Source organism: Monodelphis domestica, chromosome 1 (assembly GCF_027887165.1).
Source record: "Monodelphis domestica isolate mMonDom1 chromosome 1, mMonDom1.pri, whole genome shotgun sequence".
Classification (NCBI taxonomy): domain Eukaryota; kingdom Metazoa; phylum Chordata; class Mammalia; order Didelphimorphia; family Didelphidae; genus Monodelphis; species Monodelphis domestica.
The window spans coordinates 571,726,794-571,746,060 of NC_077227.1; the positions used below are offsets into that span (position 1 = coordinate 571,726,794).

Here is a 19,267-nt window from a genome sequence, read left to right on the forward strand (position 1 = left end):
ACATCCACAGGGAGAGCTAGACATTTTTGCTTGATACACTAGGAAATTATAAACACTTAAATACTTAGATCTGTGATTTTAGTGATCTGGGTTGTAATAATGGCAGATTTTCACTATGTTTTGATGTTACTATAGTGAAGTCCAAAAGGGGACTTGTAGAGAAGGAGACAGAGTATGGAAGAAGTAAGAACCCAGATGAGCCCGCTCCTACTCTCACTTCCCCTGAGTGACGTTGTTAAGGGGTGCTGTATTAAAGGATTCCCTGATGTGAGAGGGTGATGGAGAGTTGAAGGAAGTTCTCCCTTATTAGATGGGCCAGAGAGTAGTCCCAGATCTATCAGCACGAAGAGGACCCGAAGACAACCCCCCTCCCCCACCATGTCCTTGCCTCGGCAGGGGAGGGGTCCTGGTTGCTCTCCTTCAGGCTGATCTCTAGTTCCCTCTCAGAGTTCCCAGACTAATTCACTTGAACGAAATCTGACTGCGATATAAAAGGTTTTAATGTCTTTGGATTTAAGGCAGGTAAGTAGGGGAGATGGAAAGAGGGATTCGGTATCCTTAATTTGTTTTCACAAACGCGGTCTTTCGCTCAAATGGCCATCCAGCCAGTGTGAGTTTCTCTGCCCCGTCCCAAACGAATTTTCCCAAACTACAATCTATTAAAGCTAAGGTGCAAGAGGGCTAAAGGGGGAGAGCAGGGCTCTCTTTGACAGTGAGCCCACAACTCTCGCTCTGAGGGATCTGATCTTCTGTTGAGATGTTCCTCGAGGTATCAGATTGACAATCTCTTGGCAGATGAAACTTCTGGACATTGAATTGACAAATCTCCTTTATGGCTCTAGGCGAGGTCCCCAGCTAGGAATTGCTTCCTGCTTGATTCAAGTCCAAGCTCAAAAGGGCCAGAATTCCTTAGGGATCTTTCTCAAGTCTCTTCTTACCCAACATTCTCTGTTTCCAACCATCGCTGCTGTCACTCAAACTCCTCTTGCAAATTCTATCTTTCCCTCTTGCAATCCATCCTATAATTCCCGCTTTTTTTGTGTGTGCAATCTTTCCAAAAGTTGCATTGGGGTTTTCTTATGGGGAACTACTAAAATCTAAACCTAACTATCTACGTTTTCACCCCCAGAATAACAAATCTATCTTATCTGACCCATCCTACTCCATGCTAAACTACAACTATTTCTAGGGATGGTTTGTGGAAAGTTTTAGGAAGGAAAATTTTGGGGGGTTACATAAAATTGCAAAATTGAAAAAACAAGGATTTGATAAAATATTTCACATAATATCTGCATGAATGAACTAATATTATAAACAATGTAACAATTTTTTCTACTTCTAAGTTGTTTAAACAGTATATACTATGTAACTAGTAATACAATTTTACCTCATTGTTAATCTATTTTATTTTGACATAATCTATCTCTAGCTAAAACAATTTTGTTACCTTACTTATCCTTCATATTCTCCTATCCCTATGCTTTCCCTATGCTCTCTAGCTGTGTTTTAACTCCCCTAAGTCCCTTTACTATTCTTTCCTTGTGTCTGTACCTATCATATGTATCCTACATTATATATGTGTATATATATCTATATTCTATAATATCTTAGCCCTAACTTTATTGCTACTTTTAACTATAGTACATGTATTTTACTCTGTACAACATTTACATATATACATTTTATACATATATACATAGTCCTCACTTTGGTGTTAGTTAAATATAAAATCTTTTGATCTTTATACTAGTCTAAGACCTTGTAGGACTTCATATTTACATATATACATTTTTGCAGTTTACAAATATGAACACCCATTTATCTACGTGGGGTGCCTATAAATCAGTTTGAGTTGGGCATGTAATCTTTTTATGTTGTAAAGCATGCACATACTTACCAAAAAAAGTTGTTTGTTGTCCCTTTGTCTACTTGTTGATTATAGAGGTCAGCTTCTGTCTTGCTCTGTTGCAAAGTTTGTAGGTATGTATACAGCTGACATTCTCCATTTAACATAGAACATATGCAGGCTTGCATGCTCTCCCTTGCCAAATTGGCTGACCATATAACATTTCATATGGGAGATGTGTAAATCTCCATTCAGCTTTGTTCTCAGGTAAAATAACACTAATGGTAGAACTTCTGTCTATTTTAGATGAATTTCTGAACAGAGCTTTCCCACTAGTGTTTTCACTTCTCTGTTGAATCTTTCCACTTGGCCAGCATTTTCAGGGTGGTAAATGGTATGGTAGTTCCCTTCTATTTCTAGATTTTTGTACACTTCCTGAATGATTTATAAAGTGAGGTGAATCTCCCAATCTGAGTAAATTCTACTGGGGATAACAAACCTAGGAATGATCTCTTTTAGTAGGGATTTTACCACAAAGGCAGAGGTATTCTTTTTGGCAGGGAAAATTTCTGGTCATCCTGTTAGTCTGTCTATGATGACTACACAATACCTAAACCCTTTGTCTCTTGTCATGTTTATAAAGTCAATTTGCAAGCATTCAAAAGGAGTATAAGCTAAAGGTTGACCTCCTAGCACTTTGCTTCCATAAGTCCCTTGATTGAACTGCTCACAAAGGCTGCATTTTTGACATGCCCTTATGGCATAAGAGGATATCCTGGGAGCTGTCCAAAATCTTCCGACAGAATCTATGACTGATTGGGTTCCATAATGCCCTTTTGAATGTATAGCATTACAGATATGATAAAACAGTATTGTAGGTAGAATGGGTTTTCCTGATTCTGATAATTATATTCCTCTGATCAGTTTGGCACCAAGATTTTCTTTCCATGACTGAATTTCCCTTTTGTTACAGGCTTCTGTTATATTGTCTTCCTCAACTAATGAGAAACTCAGAATATGTACTGGTTCAAACTTTGCATCATATCTGGCTCTGTTGTCAGCTCTGTTGTTCCCTAGGGATATTCTATCTTTTCCAAACATGTGACTATGGCAGTGGATCACAGCCACTTATTTGGGTTGTTGGACTGCTTCTAGAAGCTGTAGTATCAAACTGCCATAAGATATCTGTTTCCCAGATGATGTAACAAATCCTCTATGCTTCCAAATTTGTCCTGTTGCATGAACGATACTAAATCCATATTTGGAATCTATAAAGACATTTAACCTTTTATCCTTGCCTATCAGAAGTGCCATTGTCAAAGCTTTTAACTCCGCCCCCTGTGCACTAATGAGGCTTGGCAGAGATGCATATCATAATGTTTCTGATTGTATCACAGAAGCCCCTGTGAACCTTTTGCCATTCTCCATGAATGAAGAACCATCTGTAAAACCCTCAAGATCCGGATTGGACAAGGGTGTATCTTTTAAGTCCTCTCTGGTTCTCTATACTAGATCTATGGTGTCCTGGCAGTTGTACAGTGGCTCTCCTTCCATGGATATATCTGGAACTAAAGTAGCTGGGTTCAAAGCTGAGTAATGCCTCAAGGTGAGCTTCTCATTGCTGAGCAACACAATCTCATACTGAGCCATTCTAATTGAAGTGAAAGCTTGGAGATTGCTCTGCTTCAATATGCTTTCTATCTGGTGTGGTAAGTACACATTCAGCTTGCAACCCAACACTAAGTCACTTGATTTTTTCACCATCAGGGCTACAGCAGGTATGGCTTGGAGGCAATGGATCATGCCCCTACCCACAGTGTCAAGCTGTGAGCTATAGTAAACTATTGGTCTAAAGTTTTGTCCTTTTGCACTAAAACTCCTGAAGCTATCCCCTTAGCTTCATGGACAAACAGATGGAATTCTTTGCTATAGTCTGGGATTCCTAGGGCAGGAGCTGGAAACCCATCCTTATAGGGCAATCCTCCCATTAATATATATCATAATAAATGCCTTCATGCCTTAGCTGACAAATTTTGTGATTAGCATCAGTCTGCAGGCAAATCTTGTGTCAATTGGTTTGGCCAGTCCTCAGAGGATAGGTATTTAACTTGTTGCTAGAAAATCTAGTTTTAAATCCCAACTCTGTTAGGTATGACTTTGGGGGAGCAACCATACCTCTCTGGGTCTCCATTTCTTTATATGTAAAATGAAGATGTCAGACTATGTGATCCAAGGAGGTCTTTGTCAGAATGAAATCCTATGAACCTATGACATGATGGAGAACAAAAGAAGTGCTTATGAGTTACCCAAAGAACCAACCCAAGAAAGCCTGAACTAGGATTTCTCAAAGTTTACTCAATGAATTGATGAGGGCCCCCACTAAGTAAATGGCTGTGTCTGAAAAGAGATGGGAACATATAGCAGAGGTGCTGTGAGGCTTGAGATGACAAGGCTTGGAAATGAATTGGCTATGAGGGAGCAATGTAAGTGAGGAACCAAGAATTATACTGAAGTTGTGATCCTGAGAATGGGAGTGCCCTTACTTAAATACCCCTATTAGGTTTGTTTCCTAAGGTGATCAAGGAAAAAGGAAAAGAAACTATGTTCTGAAAATTTATAACTGCTCTTTTTGGTGGCAAAGAACTGGAGATTGAAAGGATGCCCATCAGTTGGAGAATGTCTGAAGAAGTTATGGTGTATGATTGTAATGGAATACTGTTGAGCCACAGGAAATGAGCAACAAGGAGATCACAAAAAACCTGGAAAGTGTTCTATGAAGTGATACAAAAGAACATGAGCAGAATCGGGAGAATGTTCTACACAGTAACAACAATAGTGTTTGATGAGCAACTGTGAATGATTTAACTATTATCAAAAAAGCAAGGATCCAGAACAATTCCAAGGGACTCAGGACAAAAAAATGATATCCACCGCCATAGAGGGAACAGACGGAATCTGAATGCAGACTGAAACACACCATTCTTCACTTTATTTCCTACATGAATTTTTCTCTAGTGTAAGCAAGGTATGTCTTGTTTCACAACATTAGAAAAGGGAAATGTGTTTTATATGATAATATATGTCCAATCTGTAACCTACTATCTGCCTTCTTGGGGAGGGGAAAGGGTGAGAGCAAGGGAAAAAAGATTGAGACAGATTTTTGGACATAGCTAATGTGAGAATTTGTTTCTCTCATACAAGTATATTAAATTGATTATGTATTTATAATAATTAATATTACTATGTTATTATTATGATATATATTTACAAATTATTAAAATGGTAACCAAAAAAGCCCCCTCTCCACATTGAGGGGAGAAGAAGTATGAGGAAAAGACAAATAATGGAAAAAATGCTTATGCATTATACAACTGGCCAGTGCAGAAAATGGAGAGTGCTGGGCCTGGAGTCAGTAAGAATTTAATTCAAACTCAGTTTAAACACATAAATGATCTTGGACAAGTCACTTAAACTCTGCTTCAACTTTTTCACCTGTTAAATGAGGATAATAATAGCCCCTGTTTGTCAAGATTGTGCTAAGGACCAAATAAGAAAATAAAGTACCCAGAATATATTAAATGTTCCATAAATGTCAGTGATTCCCTATTATGAGTGCTTTTCCTCTGTTGATTATCTCCAATTTCTCCTATATATAGCTTGTTTGTACATAGTTGGTATGTTGTCTCCCTCTTAAAAGGCTTGTGTGTTTGCAAGTGACCTTGAAAGCAGGGGTTGGCTATCTTGGTATCACTAACCCGTATCCCAGTGCCTGCCACATAGTAGGTGTTCAATAAATGTTTATTAACTGACTGACATACCCCAAAATTGCCTGCAGCAGTCACTTCTACTTTCCAATAGCTCTTCTTAGGAAGGTTTTTTTTTTCTTAAATCACATTTAAATTTGCCTCTTCCCCACTTACACTCACTTATCATTCTTTGTTCTGCCCTTCAAGGCTTTGAGGGGTGCAATCAAGTTCCCCTGAATCTTTTTTTCTCCCTAAGTTGTGGATTTTCATGTGGCATGAACTTGGTGCTCTTCGAGATCCTGGTTATGCTATTCTGGGATGATGGGATGTCCTTCATAAAACATGGTGTCCTCATGGGATGATGAATGTCCTTCATAAAACATGGTGTCCAGAACTGAATACTGAACTCCAGAGTGGTATGATCACTTCTGTATTCCTGGAAGCTGTGCCTCCTCTCTTACCATATATGGCTCAAGATTACATTAACTACCCTAACTGCCAAATCATACTGTTGACTCTTACTGAGCTTGCAGTCCTCCAAAATCCCCAAGGCTTTTTCAGACAAGCGATATCTCCCCTATCTTGAACTTGTGAAACTGATTTTCTTAAATTCATCTCATCTTAAAGTCTGATCTTTTACAGTAAGCCTTTCTCAACCTCTCTTAATTCTAGTGCCTTTCCTTTATTATTTCCTGTTTAGCTTATATCTGATTGTATTTATATACACATATGTATAATATGTATATCCATTTTCATGTTGTCTTCTCCTTTACATTGCAAGCTCCTTTAGGGCAAGGGCTGGTTTTTTTTTTTTTTTTGCTTGTTTGTTTTTTGTTTGTTTTGCCTCTTATTGTATTCCCAGAATTTAGCAAAGTGCCTGGCACATAACAGTAGTTCACCATTTGCTGAGGGATTTTGTCAAATGTAACCGAAAGGTCTGGTCTGCTCACATTATTTTAAATTCAAATTCTGTCATGCACATCTTTATTTCTGAGGTAAAACCTCTAAGGTAGACTGATGTAGTCATCTTGAAGGTACTGGTGGAGATTTTAGCTAGGTAAGAGCACCAGGATGGGATGGTGACCATGAGGGAGCCATGTTGCTTGGGTCTGAAGTTGCTAGTCATGCTAGATTTGGGTGAGAATCAGAAATTGATGGAGGTGGAGTCAAAAAGGGACCTGGAATTTTCCAAAGATGGCAGAGTTTTCCTCCAGACAGGAAAACTTTACAAAGTAGCTAATTCCCTATACAGTTAACCAATTTGGAGAGTAAAGTTTTAAGGAAAACTTGAAAGCCATTTGGCAAACAAAAATGGAATGGAGGTTGGGACTCAAGGAAAAATGATAAAAATAAATTGTGACTATAAAAAAAAACAAAAAGGGAGAGGCACCTTCTGATTCTTTTCCGAGTTGTTTTACAGCCACTAACAGATTGGCTTTGAAACAAATTCTGAAAAGCTAACTTTCTTTTTTGGCCTCTCTATAGCTTGCAACCATCTACATGGTATGATGCAGGTGTTCCACTTGTGTCTCCAAATCAGATTAAAATGTAACTGGGAAATGTTTAACAAAAGATATAAAAATACAATATGACATAGTATTAATTTGTGGTTTTTGTTCTCTTTCTTTCTTTCTTTCTTTCTTTCTTTCTTTCTTTCTTTCTTTCTTTCTTTCTTTCTTCTTCCTTCCTTCCTTCCTTTTCCTTCCTTCCTTCCTTCCTTCCTTCCTTCCTTCCTTCCTTCCTTCCTTCCTTCCTTCCTTCCTTCCTTCCTTCCTTCCTTCCTTCCTTCCTTCCTTCCTTCCTTCCTTCCTTCCTTCCTTCCTTCCTTCCTTCCTTCCTCCAAAATTTCTAACCCACTTTCCACAATTTAACTGGCCTTTGAAGCCATTCCTAAGAAGCCTATGAAAGGCAGCACTGGAAGGGGAACTTAATACGAATTAATACAAATAAAAAGAAAAAATGTCAAACAATATGAAAGTCTTTTAAAAAAAGTAAAATCTAATATAGAAAGATGTTTTACATTATTACACATGTAAAATCTATATTAGATTGCTTGATATCTTGGGAAAGGCAAGGGAGGGTTAAAGGATTCAAATTTGGCTCAAACTTAAAGAAAATGAAGGATAAAAACTGTTTTTTCTTGCAATTGAATTAAAATATTAGTAAATGAGAAAACAAAGAAAAAAATTAAATAACTAGAAAAATTTACAGTCTGTGTAATGGAGCTGATATAAATTAGTAAACATTTGTTAAGTACCTATGTGCCCAAAACTGGGCCAAGTGATGTTAGGGGCAGTTTACAATGTTTTCTCATGCTAAGCAATGGATAGGAGCAATATGAGGTAGGATCACAGTCCCAACAATCACATCTACAATAGTGTCTGAATCTCATCATGGATCAAGTTCATCATCTATGTCACTAACTTAAGAGGTTACCATCTGGTGCCATCATCCAATGGTGTCTGGAGAACTGGCCCAAATCTCCCACCTTCCTATGAGTCTCATCATGGGAATGATATTAAATCATTTTGCCTTTACAGACCTCCACCATACTGTAATATATGGCCAGGAAGGGAACACACACACATGGGGTAATGGAGGGAGAGAGAATTGAGAGTATGGAGAGGGGGAAGATTGACTTTCCCCTCTCTTCCCTTTGGGGAAGGTAACCTGATTTTGTCTCCCTGAAGGAAGAAGTATGTCACCTTAAAGAATGATTCTGGGAGATGGAGGTTAAGGACTAGAGGGAAAAGCTTTGGTAAGATGCCTCTGGATCCTTCAGGTACACCAACTACCACTTCTCCCCCCAACTTTGGATTACTCCAAAGCCTAGGAGAGATGATTGCTCCTTGACTCTGATTGTTTGGATCCTTGGGATCCTGAGCTAATCCTCACTTTTGGGGAGAGGTATGGTTCTCCCCAAAACTTCAGCCCCCTTCCTAGTCTCAGATACTAGTCAGACCTGATTTTTATGAGTAGACACTTTATTTGGGTTCACATAGGAAAGGGAGAGGTAAGGAAAGTGGGTAAGCAGGAAGCCCTTTGGGCTTGTCCCTTCTGGAAGACTGACCCCCCAAGATCTCAGGGTTCAGGCTCTCAGCCTTGACTTCTCTTCTGATCAGCTGATGGTTTCATCCCTACTCCTGAGCTAACTAGTTTGAATACTGAAGTTCAGGAACAAGTTAGTGAGAGAGGTGGAAAATAGAGATCCTTGAAAAGGGGAATCTCAGAGATTTTTCAAGTTCCCCAAATTCACTGATGACTCTGTGAGATGTTGAGAACTGATTGAGAGATATTCAGGGGTTCACAGGGAAACAATGATCTCCAGAGAGACCCAAGCTTCTTCCTAACCAGAGAGAACTACTTCTACCTTGGCTCCTAGATGGGAAAAGTGAAGGAGCAGTTGGAGTTCTCCCAGCTTCTGCTCTCTCACTGGAGTTTTTTCTCTTCTTGCACCTCTCCTGCTGTCTCTCTGCTCCTTGCACAACTGGATTTGATTCTTCTTTTACAATACTAGGATTCTATATTAACTTGGTCCATGTGTAGAATTTCTCTTTACAAAGCAACCAAAGATGGCCCAAAACTTCTTAGCCTTTTTATTAGTTTGATTTTCTACAGGGAATGTATTTAAGTTCCTTTTTGTTGAACATGGGTTCGATGGATTTCAAATTATAAACAGACAAAAACTAAGTTGTAATATGAGATTTATTGGGCCAAGTTTGTTATTTGAGGTTTTGATTAGTTATCAATGGCAAGTTGAATGGCAAGGAAAGGGAATCTCACTTTTGAAGAAGTAATAAATCGAATTTATTTTCTCAAGTTTGTGTCTAAATACATTTTCTATGGATTGTTAATTTAGGGGACACATGCGTGGCTATTCCATGTAGGTAATTTGGACATGCATTCAAAATGCCATGAAACTTACTGAGGGAATGAAAGAAAGATTGCTAGGTCACACTCAGACTTGGGAGGTTTCAGAGGAAGGGTGGGGCTCCCCAGGTATGGCATAGTAGTAGAAACCATAAGAGGGAAGTTGAATTTCAAATATTTTCTTTTTTCTGAAAAAAAATTTAATTAGTTAATTTAGAATATTTTTTCATGGTTACAAGATTAATGTTTTTTCCTTTCCCTCCCCCAACATCTCCCATAGCTGATGCACAATTCCACTGGGTTTTACATGTGTCATTGATCAAAATCTATTTTCATATTATTAATATTTGCACTAGGGTCATCATTTTAGAGTCTACATCCCCAATCATATCCCCATCGACCCATGTGATCAAGCAGCTTTTTTCCTTCTGTGTTTCTATTCCCACAGTTCTTTCTTTGGATATAGATAGTGTTCTTTCTCATAAGTCCCTCAGAATTGTCCTGGATCATTGCATTGCTGCTAGTAGAGAAGTCCATTACATACAATTGTACCACAGTGTATCAGTCTCTGTGTACAATGTTCTCCTGGTTCTTCACCTTTCACTCTACATAAATTCCTGGAGGTCATTCCAGTTCACATGGAATTCCTCCAGTTCATTATTCCTTTGAGTACAATAATATTCCAACACCAACATATACCACAATTTTCCAGCCATTCCCCAATTGAAGGGCATTTCCTCATTTTCCAATTTTTTTTTGCTACCACAAAGAGTGTGTCTATGAATATTCTTTTACAAGTCTTTTTTTCCTTATATGTTTGGGATACAAACCCAGCAGTTCTATGGCTGGATCACAGGGCAGGCAGTCTTTTAAAACCTTTTGTGGATAGTTCCAAATTGCCCTCCAGAATGGTTGGAACAATTCACAACTCCATCAGCAATGTATTAATATCCCAATTTTGCCACATCCCCTCCATCATTCATTACTTTCCATTGCTGTCATGTTATCCAATCTGCTAGGTGTGAGGTGATATCTCAGTGTTGTTTTGATTTGCATTTCTCTGATTATAAGAGATTTAGAACATTTTTTCATGTGCTTATTGATAGTTTTGATTTCTCTATCTGAAAATTGCCTATTCATGTCCCTTGCCCATTTATCAATTGGTGAATGGCTTGATTTTTTGTACAATTTATTTAATTCCTTATAAATGAGTTATTAGACCTTTTTCAGAGGTTTTTGTTGTAAAGATTTTCCCCAATTTGTTGCTTCCCTTCAAATTTTGGTTGCATTGGTTTTGTTTGTACAAAACCTTTTTAATGTGATGTAATCAAAATTATTTATTTTGCATTTTGAAATTTTTTCTAATTCTTGCTTGGTCTTACAATCTTTCCTTTCCCAAAGATCTGACAAGCATACTATTCTGTGTTCACTTAATTTGCTTATACTTTCCTTCTTTATATTCAAGTCATTCACCCATTCTGAGTTTATCTTGGTGTAGAGTGTGGGATGTTGATCTAAACCTAAACCTCCCATACTATTTTCCAATTTTCCCAGCAGTCTTTGTGAAATAGTGAATTTTTGTCCCCAAAGCTGGGATCTTTGGGTTTATCATAGACTGTCTTGCTGAGGTCACTTACCCCAAGTCTATTATACTGATCTTCCCTTCTGTCTCTTAGCCAGTAACATATTGTTTTAATGACCACTGCTTTTTAGTACAGTTTAAGATCTGGTACTGTAGGCCACCTTCCTTCACTTTTTTTCATTATTTCCCTTGATATTCTTGATCTTTTGTTCTTCCAAATAAACTTTGTTATTGCTTTTTATAATTCAGTAAAAAAAGTTTCTTGGTAGTTTGAGGGGTATGGCACTAAACAAGTAAATTAGTTTGGATAGGATTGTCATTTTTATTATGTTAGCTTGTCCTACCCATGAGAAATTAATGTTTTTCCAATTATTTAGATCTAGTTTTAATTGTGTGGGAAAGTATTTTGTAGTTGTGTTTATATAATTCCTGTGTTTGTCTTCTCAGATAGATTCCCAAGTATTTTATATTGTCTAGGGTGATTTTAAAGGGAATTTCTCTTTCTAACTCTTGCTGCTGGGATGAGTTGGAAGTATATAGAAATTCTGATGATTTATGTGGGTTTATTTTGTATCCTGCAACTTTGCTAAAGTTGTTATTTCCACTAGCTTTTTAGTGGATTCTCTAGGATTCTTTCAGTTCTACTTAAATCATATCATCTGCAAAGAGTGATAGCTTAGTCTCCTCATTGCCTATTTTAATACCTTCAGTTTCTTTTCCCCCCCTAATTGCTACTGCTAGTATTTCTAGTACCAGGTTAAATAATAGAGGTGATAATGAGCATCCTTGTTTCACTCCTGATCTTTTTGGGAATGCTTCTAATTTATCCCCATTGCAGATGATGTTGGCTGATGGTTTTAGATACTGTTTATTGTTTTTAGGAAAGGCCCATCTATTCCTATGATTTGTAGTGTTTTCAATAGGAATGAGTATTGTATTTTGTCAAAGGCTTTTTCTGCATCTTTTGAGATAATCATGTGGTTTTTGTTGGTTTGGTTGTTGATATGAACAATTATGTGGATGGTTTTTCCTAATACTGAACCAGCCCTGCATTCCTGGTATAAATCCCACCTGATCATAATGAATAACCCTCATGATGACTTGCTGGAGTCTTTTGGCTAGTATCCTATTTAAGATTTTTGCATCTATATTCATTAGGGAGATTGGTCTATAGTTTTCTTTCTCTGTTTTTGGCCTGCCTGGCTTTGGAATCAGTACCATGTTTGAGTCATAAAAGGAATTTGGTAGAACTCCCTCTTTGCTTATTATGTCAAATAATTTGTATAATATTGGGATGCATTGTTTCAAATAATGTATTTTCAAATAAAGTTTTTTTGTTGTTTTCTTAGTAGATGTTATAATAGAATATTTGAATTTAAGTGAGATGTAGGTAGTCCAATCCTGAAGGTATAGACACTTCAGAACAGAGTTCTGGATGGGGGAGATAGGTGGATTAGGACAAGGTTTGCTGTTCATTTGTTTTAGTCATATCCAACTCTTCATGACCATATTTGAGGTTTTCTTGGTAAAGATTGTGGAGTGGTTTGCCATTTCCTTCTCCAACTCATTTTACACTTGAGGAAACTGAGGAAAACAGGGTTAAGTGACTTGTCCAGAGTCACACTGCTAGTGTTTGAAGCTGGATTTGAACTCATGAAAATGAGTCTTCTTTATTCTGAGCCCAGTGCTCTGTCCATTCAAGTACCTAGCTACCATTAGGATAAGGTTAGGGATATCATTAGAGTACAAAATAGAGTCACTCAAACATGTCCATAGAAAAGAGAGTCTCTTCAAAACATGTACCTAAGGGATGGGAAGGATATCCATTAGTGACAGTTGATAGGTGGGAGACCAAACTATTGGCCACTGAAATGGTGCTGGTTTGGGCCAAGAAACAACACCATTCCCAAAGAAATACCACTAAGAATCAGGCAATGAATTAATAAATATGGTAATCAGCTAGATGTTGAATGGGCCCTTAGACAATTCCATCTGTAAGGGTATGTGGTCTCTTCTGAGAACTATTTTCTGTGACCCATGAACTGCTTTAGTGGTTAGGTTTAAGAAAAGGCTATTCCCCTCTTGGGAGTATGACAGAGATGCCCCCATCAAAAAAACTCTTGAATCTTTGAATATGTGGCACCTGGATAGGCTTTGAAACTGGCTCAAAGTAGAACTCCCTCACTTTGCTGGCTTCCATAATGTTGGATACGAATCACACTATGCTCAGTTTTCCTCTTTTCTGACAAATTCAGAGAATCTTAGGGAGAGAGTCACTCCATCTCTGATTTTGTCAGGAAAGAGGAAAACTGAGCATAGTGTGATTCGTATCCAAGACTATAGAAGCACAGATTTTGGAGTTTAGAAAGAAGATAGGTAGGATCCCAGTGGTAAGATGGAGAGCTCTTCTCTTCTGAAGACAAAAGAGAAAAACAATTCCAAAGAGTAATAAAAGGGGTGGTTGTCTAAAGAGGCAAATGCAGAAGCCCAGGGAACTAATTTCCTACTACTTTAGATTGTATATTAAATGAGATCAAACTGAAATAGGGAACACAAAGTACTTTGCAAACTCTAAAGCCCCAGATAGGCGGGAGTTATTAATAGTACACATAAGAGTTAGAAGCAAGGGCAGGTAATGATAGATGAATGCACAAAGATAACACAGTTCTGTAAGAATAGCCAGGAGTGAAGGTAGCTAGGTGACTCAATAGATAGCTAGTCCTAAAGATGGGATGTCCTGGGTTCAAATTTGACCTCAGATACTTTGCTATGTGACCCTGGGCAAATCACTTAACCCTAATTGTCCAATTATTACCATTCTTCTGCCTTGGGACCAATAATATTGACTCTAAGATGGAAGGTAAGAGTTTTTATTTTTTTTTAAAGTCAGAAGTGCTAAAGTTCAGAATGAGTAAGGAAAGGCAAGCATAGCAATATGACTTTGTTATAGTTACACTGAAGAAAAGAAGAGATTAGAGAAGGGAATCCAGTGCTTGGGAGAGATGGGATGGCAATGGGAAGAGAGCGGAGAAGCTTCATTCTTGCTTTCTTTTTGTTTTCTCTATCAAGGAGAATGGAATCTTCCCAAAGGGGACAGAACAAAAATGACTGACAGGGTTATGGGACCAAATATAAATGGAGACTGGAAGAGAACACCTTGCTGGTCTTGATGAATTCAGCTCAACTGGCCCAAATGAACTGAATTTCTAGGACATGATGTGATTGTGGAGACAGTGATCTTTTGAAAGATGGTGAATGAGAAAAGGGGCTGAGGGACTGGAGTGCAAATAATTTGTTTTTTAAAAACAGTAAGATAATGGAGACCACAAGTGAAAGGTCAGTGAGCCTTACTTTATGATTCCTAGAAAGATTTCACAAAACATCATTAAAGGGATGACTAGCAACATCTAAAAAAGGAAGTTGTGATCACAAACAGCTCTAGCATGGCTTCATCAATAACAAGTCATGTCAGAATACCTCCATTTCTTGTCTTGATGGTTTTTTGGAGTGGCAGAGCAGTACAAGGCCAAAAGAATATATGGTAGACCTACATTCTAGGCAAAACATATGCTCCAAACTTGTGCAATTGTAGTAGAAATGGAGAGGTATGGGAGAGCTACGTAATTAGGGAGGCTTAGGTCTGGATGAATGCCTGGGCCCAGAAAAATCATTAATGATTCAACATCACATTGGAAGGTCTTTGGTGTAGTGTCTAGGGAATCTGTGGTATATCCTATGTGGCTGAACAGTATGAAAACCTAGATAAAAGCATAAATGGCATGCTCATGACATTTGTACCTTATGGGGCTTTAGCTATAGTGATTACATTTTGCTTACATGCTTTTATTTTGACATATACATCTGATCCTCCAAAAGTTTCCTTTTGGAAAAGGATGTATATGTTCCAAAATATTTATAGCAGTTCTCTTTGTGGTGGCAAAAAACTGGAAACTGGGGGGATGTCCATCTATTGGGGAATGGCTAAATAAAATGTGGTATATGATTGTGATGGAGTACTACTACACTATAAGAAATGAGGAGCTGGCTAATCGTAAAAACCCATGGAGGGGGCAGCTGGGTAGCTCAGTGGATTGAGAGCCAGGCCTAGAGATGGGAGGTCCTGGGTTCAAATCTGACCTCAGACACTTCCCAGCTGTGTGACCCTGGGCAAGTCACTTAACCCCCATTGCCTAGCCCATACCACTCTTCTGCCTTGGAACCAATACAAAGTATTGACTGGGAGACAGAAGGTAAAGGTTTAAAAAAAATGGAAAGAACCACAGGGGATAATGAATAGTAAAATGAATAGAACCAAGAGCACATTATATACAGCTATGGGTTTAATACTTGAAGAATAATTTGTGAATGTCACCTCTAAAGAATGAACATTGGAACATGGGAAATGGCAACAAGAAAGACATAATCTATATATACATGTATCTGTCTCCTGAATGATTCCTTCTGATGTGTGGAGGGGTGGAGACACTTGTAAATAAATTCTATTAATTAAAAAAAAGTAAATATAAAAAGGATAAGATATAAGCAAAGTCCTTTGTAACCATGAAGTGTTATAGAAATGAGAATTATAAAGGAATGAGAATTGCTTCCCTGAACAATGCCACCCCCTCCAATTAAGTAACAATAAGAAACTTCTAAAATACCAAAACAATGGAGGGAAATTAACAGTCAAAAGGAAGAAAAAGAAAATGCAAAAAGCCCAAATTGTAAATGAAAAAGGGTATTTTGCACAAAAAAATGTTAATAGTTGTCTCCCCCATTAGAATGTAAACTCCTTCCCAGCCAGGATTATTTTGCTTTTCTTTTTTGTCCCTAATACCTAGCACACAGTTATTTGGCAAGACCTAAATACATGTTGATTAATTTAAATAAAGTTAAAGTCCCCTTTTGATGCCTCATCATGGTGTAAAGGTGAGTCTGGGTTCTTAAAGTCACCAAACTGGCAAGGCTTCCAGCACAGGCTTTAGTCTAAGGATCAGTCTTGTTAAGTCTACAAAGGTTCATCCCCAGAAGGATGGCTGTTAGAAGGTGAAGGTGGGGCTAGTCTCAGGGTTAGGGATGGAGTATCAGATCTGGACAATCAGGAAGGCAAAGAAATGCTCCTAAAAGGTTTCCCATGGGAGGGTACAAACAGGTATAAAAACTTAAAAGGACACCCCGAACTGTGACTGAGATTCCCAAAAGGAGCCATTAGCCGCTCAAACTGGTGCCTAATATTCAGTAAGAGAAGAGACTTTACAAAAAATGTCCACTTCATCTGTTGCCTGTTTGTTTAATTTTTAGTCAGATATTAAACATTTATAAATTTTTAATACATCAAAACAAATACGTGCAAAGTTACAAATCTATAAAACATCTTTATATTACTAAGTGCATGCAAATTTCAAAGACTACTTTCCCTGGTGCACTGGGGACTCAAGCAGGAGTCCATTCAGCATGTGGTGCCGTAAGCCTCAGGATATTGCTTCCACGGAATGGGCATCTGGGATCTTGGAAAGACACAGAATACATTGGATACTACTCTGGGTGAATTGTTCTGAGCAGAATTTCTAGTTTATCATATCTGATATTTACTGATTACAAAGACTGCAAGCCCATCACAATGCAAAATAGTGACAAGAAAAAAGTAATAATTTATTCTATGAGAACAACTTTTTCACAACTCAATACAAAAATCACTTATACAGACAGATCATCTCCCCGTCTTCTCCTCCCCTCCTCTCCTCCTTTTCTGAGACATTGTTTTTGAAGATTGGATTAAATCCAAAAATCAACAGGCTGGCTTCCTCCATCTGAATGATTCTTCTTCTAATCTGACTTTAAGGGCTCATCCAGTATAGTTAGGTACTGCTTTATCTTGAGACATGAAAAAAAGAAGTGCTTCTTTTGCTTATAAACTCACCAAACTATCTCATTAATTCCTAAAATTGCAATTTAACCAGTTGCTGATTCCTCTGAGCTAACCAGCCTCCTGCTGTAACTCTAACAATGCTGGCACCTTTGTGGGCTTCCAGGCAAAGAGGCCTAGCCAAGTGCTGCCTGCCAGTCTTGGATTATTTGCTAACATTGGAGAGGGATTCCTTCGTTATCCGGGAGTATCTGCTTTGCATTTTCATATTCCTGGGTGGAATGCTCTGGTAGAAATAGTTTACACTGGTATTGAACAATATGTACACACCAAAATGGTCTGAGATGACAAATCATACCCATAGTAATACTACTTTCCAAATTGTAGGTTACCCAGAAGAACAGTCTCTGTAGCACAGGATAAAGCTCACGCAATGATGCTCGATGCTCATTCCACTGTTGACAAATAGACCCAGCCCCTGGGCCGGATATATTTTTGGTGCAGCCTCTACTGAGTGTGTCCCATTTATAAAATTCAAGACAGTAGTCCCAGTTCTCTGTGGTGTAGCTACGCTTGATTCAGCAGCTCGAGCCTGGACCCACATGGTCGGATGATTTCTATAGTTTGCCTAGATGGTCTCTAGTCTTTCTTTCCTAATGATGAAAATTTCTATTTGAAGAGGAAAATGCATCAGGATGTATTGAAATGTATGAATGAGTTTCCTAAAGATATTTAACTGGCTATGATATCACAGCTGGTAAAGCCAAAGAAGAGATGGGGCTCTAAATTAGCTAATTCTTTATCTACTCATTAATTGACTATACAAGCAGGGAGAAAGATTTAGGTGGCATTTCAGGAAGCAAAAGGGCCCATGGTTGTGTCTATTTGGAAAATGTAGTTTGAAATCATTTCTGTTTTGGCCTTAATCTGCTATACTATAGAAGTGTCTTGATGGACCAGAAGTTACTTAATGGTCTCCTCTCTTGTAAAGGATACTGACAAGTATGGCATTGCCCTGATGGATGCATGATCAAAATGGTTCGGGGGAAGAGTGGTGGCCTGGCATCTAGGGTCTACTGTACATTCACCAGTACTCATTAGTGCCTTAACCTATGGGGGACAGATAAACATAGAAATGAGAAATTGCTGCTATTTGGGCTGCCCTTGCAGACAGAAGGACCTCCTTCTCTGCAAAGATTAAGAGAAGAAACATGAAGAGAGTAAACATTGGTAGGCTTCTTAGCTCACAATCAGGAAAATAAGGAAACTGAGGAGGAGGAGGGTCACAGGTGGGGCAGAGAAGAACGCCACGCTGTAAGCACTGCGGTACTCGTTCTGGTACTGCGTGATGCACATCTGTTCCACCACTCGCTCCATGATCTTGATATCCGTTTCAGTGAAGTTCTCCCCTTTGGTAGTGGTGGTGGTGGTGTGTTGCTTCACCGTTATGTTGACACAGTCATGCACAAAATTGTTCTGGTTGTTGTACTGATCAATGGGCCGATACATGACTTGGTTGGGATAGCGATATTGGTTTTCACGATAGTAACGGTCTTCGTAATCATTGCCAAAGTGCATGATGGGCCTGCTCATGGCACTCCCCAGCATGTATCCACCAAGCCCTCCTACAACTGCCCCAGCAGCAGCAGCCCCAGCCACATGTTTCATGTTGGTTTTGGGTTTATCTGGTTTCCACTTCTGGTTGTAGCTGCTACCGGCTTGACCCCAGTTGGAACCCCCTGGATGGGGCTGTCCCCAGTTGGAACCCCCTGGATGGGGCTGGCCCCAATTGGAACCCCCAGGACGTGGCTGACCCCAATTGGAACCCCCAGCATGGGGTTGACCCCAATTGGTGCCACCTCCCTGAGGATGTCCCCAGCCTCCAGACTGGCCAGGATAGCGGTTGCCTCCACTGTTCCATCCCCCTCCAGGTCTTGGCTTCGGTTTCTTACAGAGAGTCAGATCACTCCAGGTCATAATAAAAAGAGCCAAGAACCAGTATCCCAAGTGGATTTTCCCCATGGTAGCTGATCTGCAAAAAAAAAAAAGAAGAAGAAGAAGAAGAAGAAAGAAGAAAAAGAAGTCATCAACATTCTGATTTTATTTCAAAACCTCTAAAGGAAAAGGAGGGCAAAAAAACACAATTAAAACATGTATGATGATGTCATATAATTTTTAAAAATTGTTATAATGTGATATCTAGAAGTAGTAGGATGCTTATTAAAAAAACAGCAAAGACTAGTAACTTTGTATGCAAGATGACGTGTATATATTCTTTTGGGAGAAAACTTTTAAAAAAGAACACTTAACTTAGTTTGGATTGTGATAAACAGGGATTAAGCCAGCTGAAGCTTTAT

The 19,267-nt window shown here is 38.6% G+C and overlaps 1 protein-coding gene across 1 annotated transcript; it reads right to left on the bottom strand.

The window, feature by feature from the left end:
- Positions 1 to 16,515: 16,515 nt before the first annotated feature.
- PRNP (prion protein) lies at positions 16,516 to 18,932 on the bottom strand. Its single transcript, NM_001040028.2, is given in 2 exon segments — positions 16,516 to 16,551; positions 18,159 to 18,932. Coding segments are annotated over 2 exon segments (810 nt in total).
- Between the last annotated feature and the right edge of the window lie 335 nt (positions 18,933 to 19,267).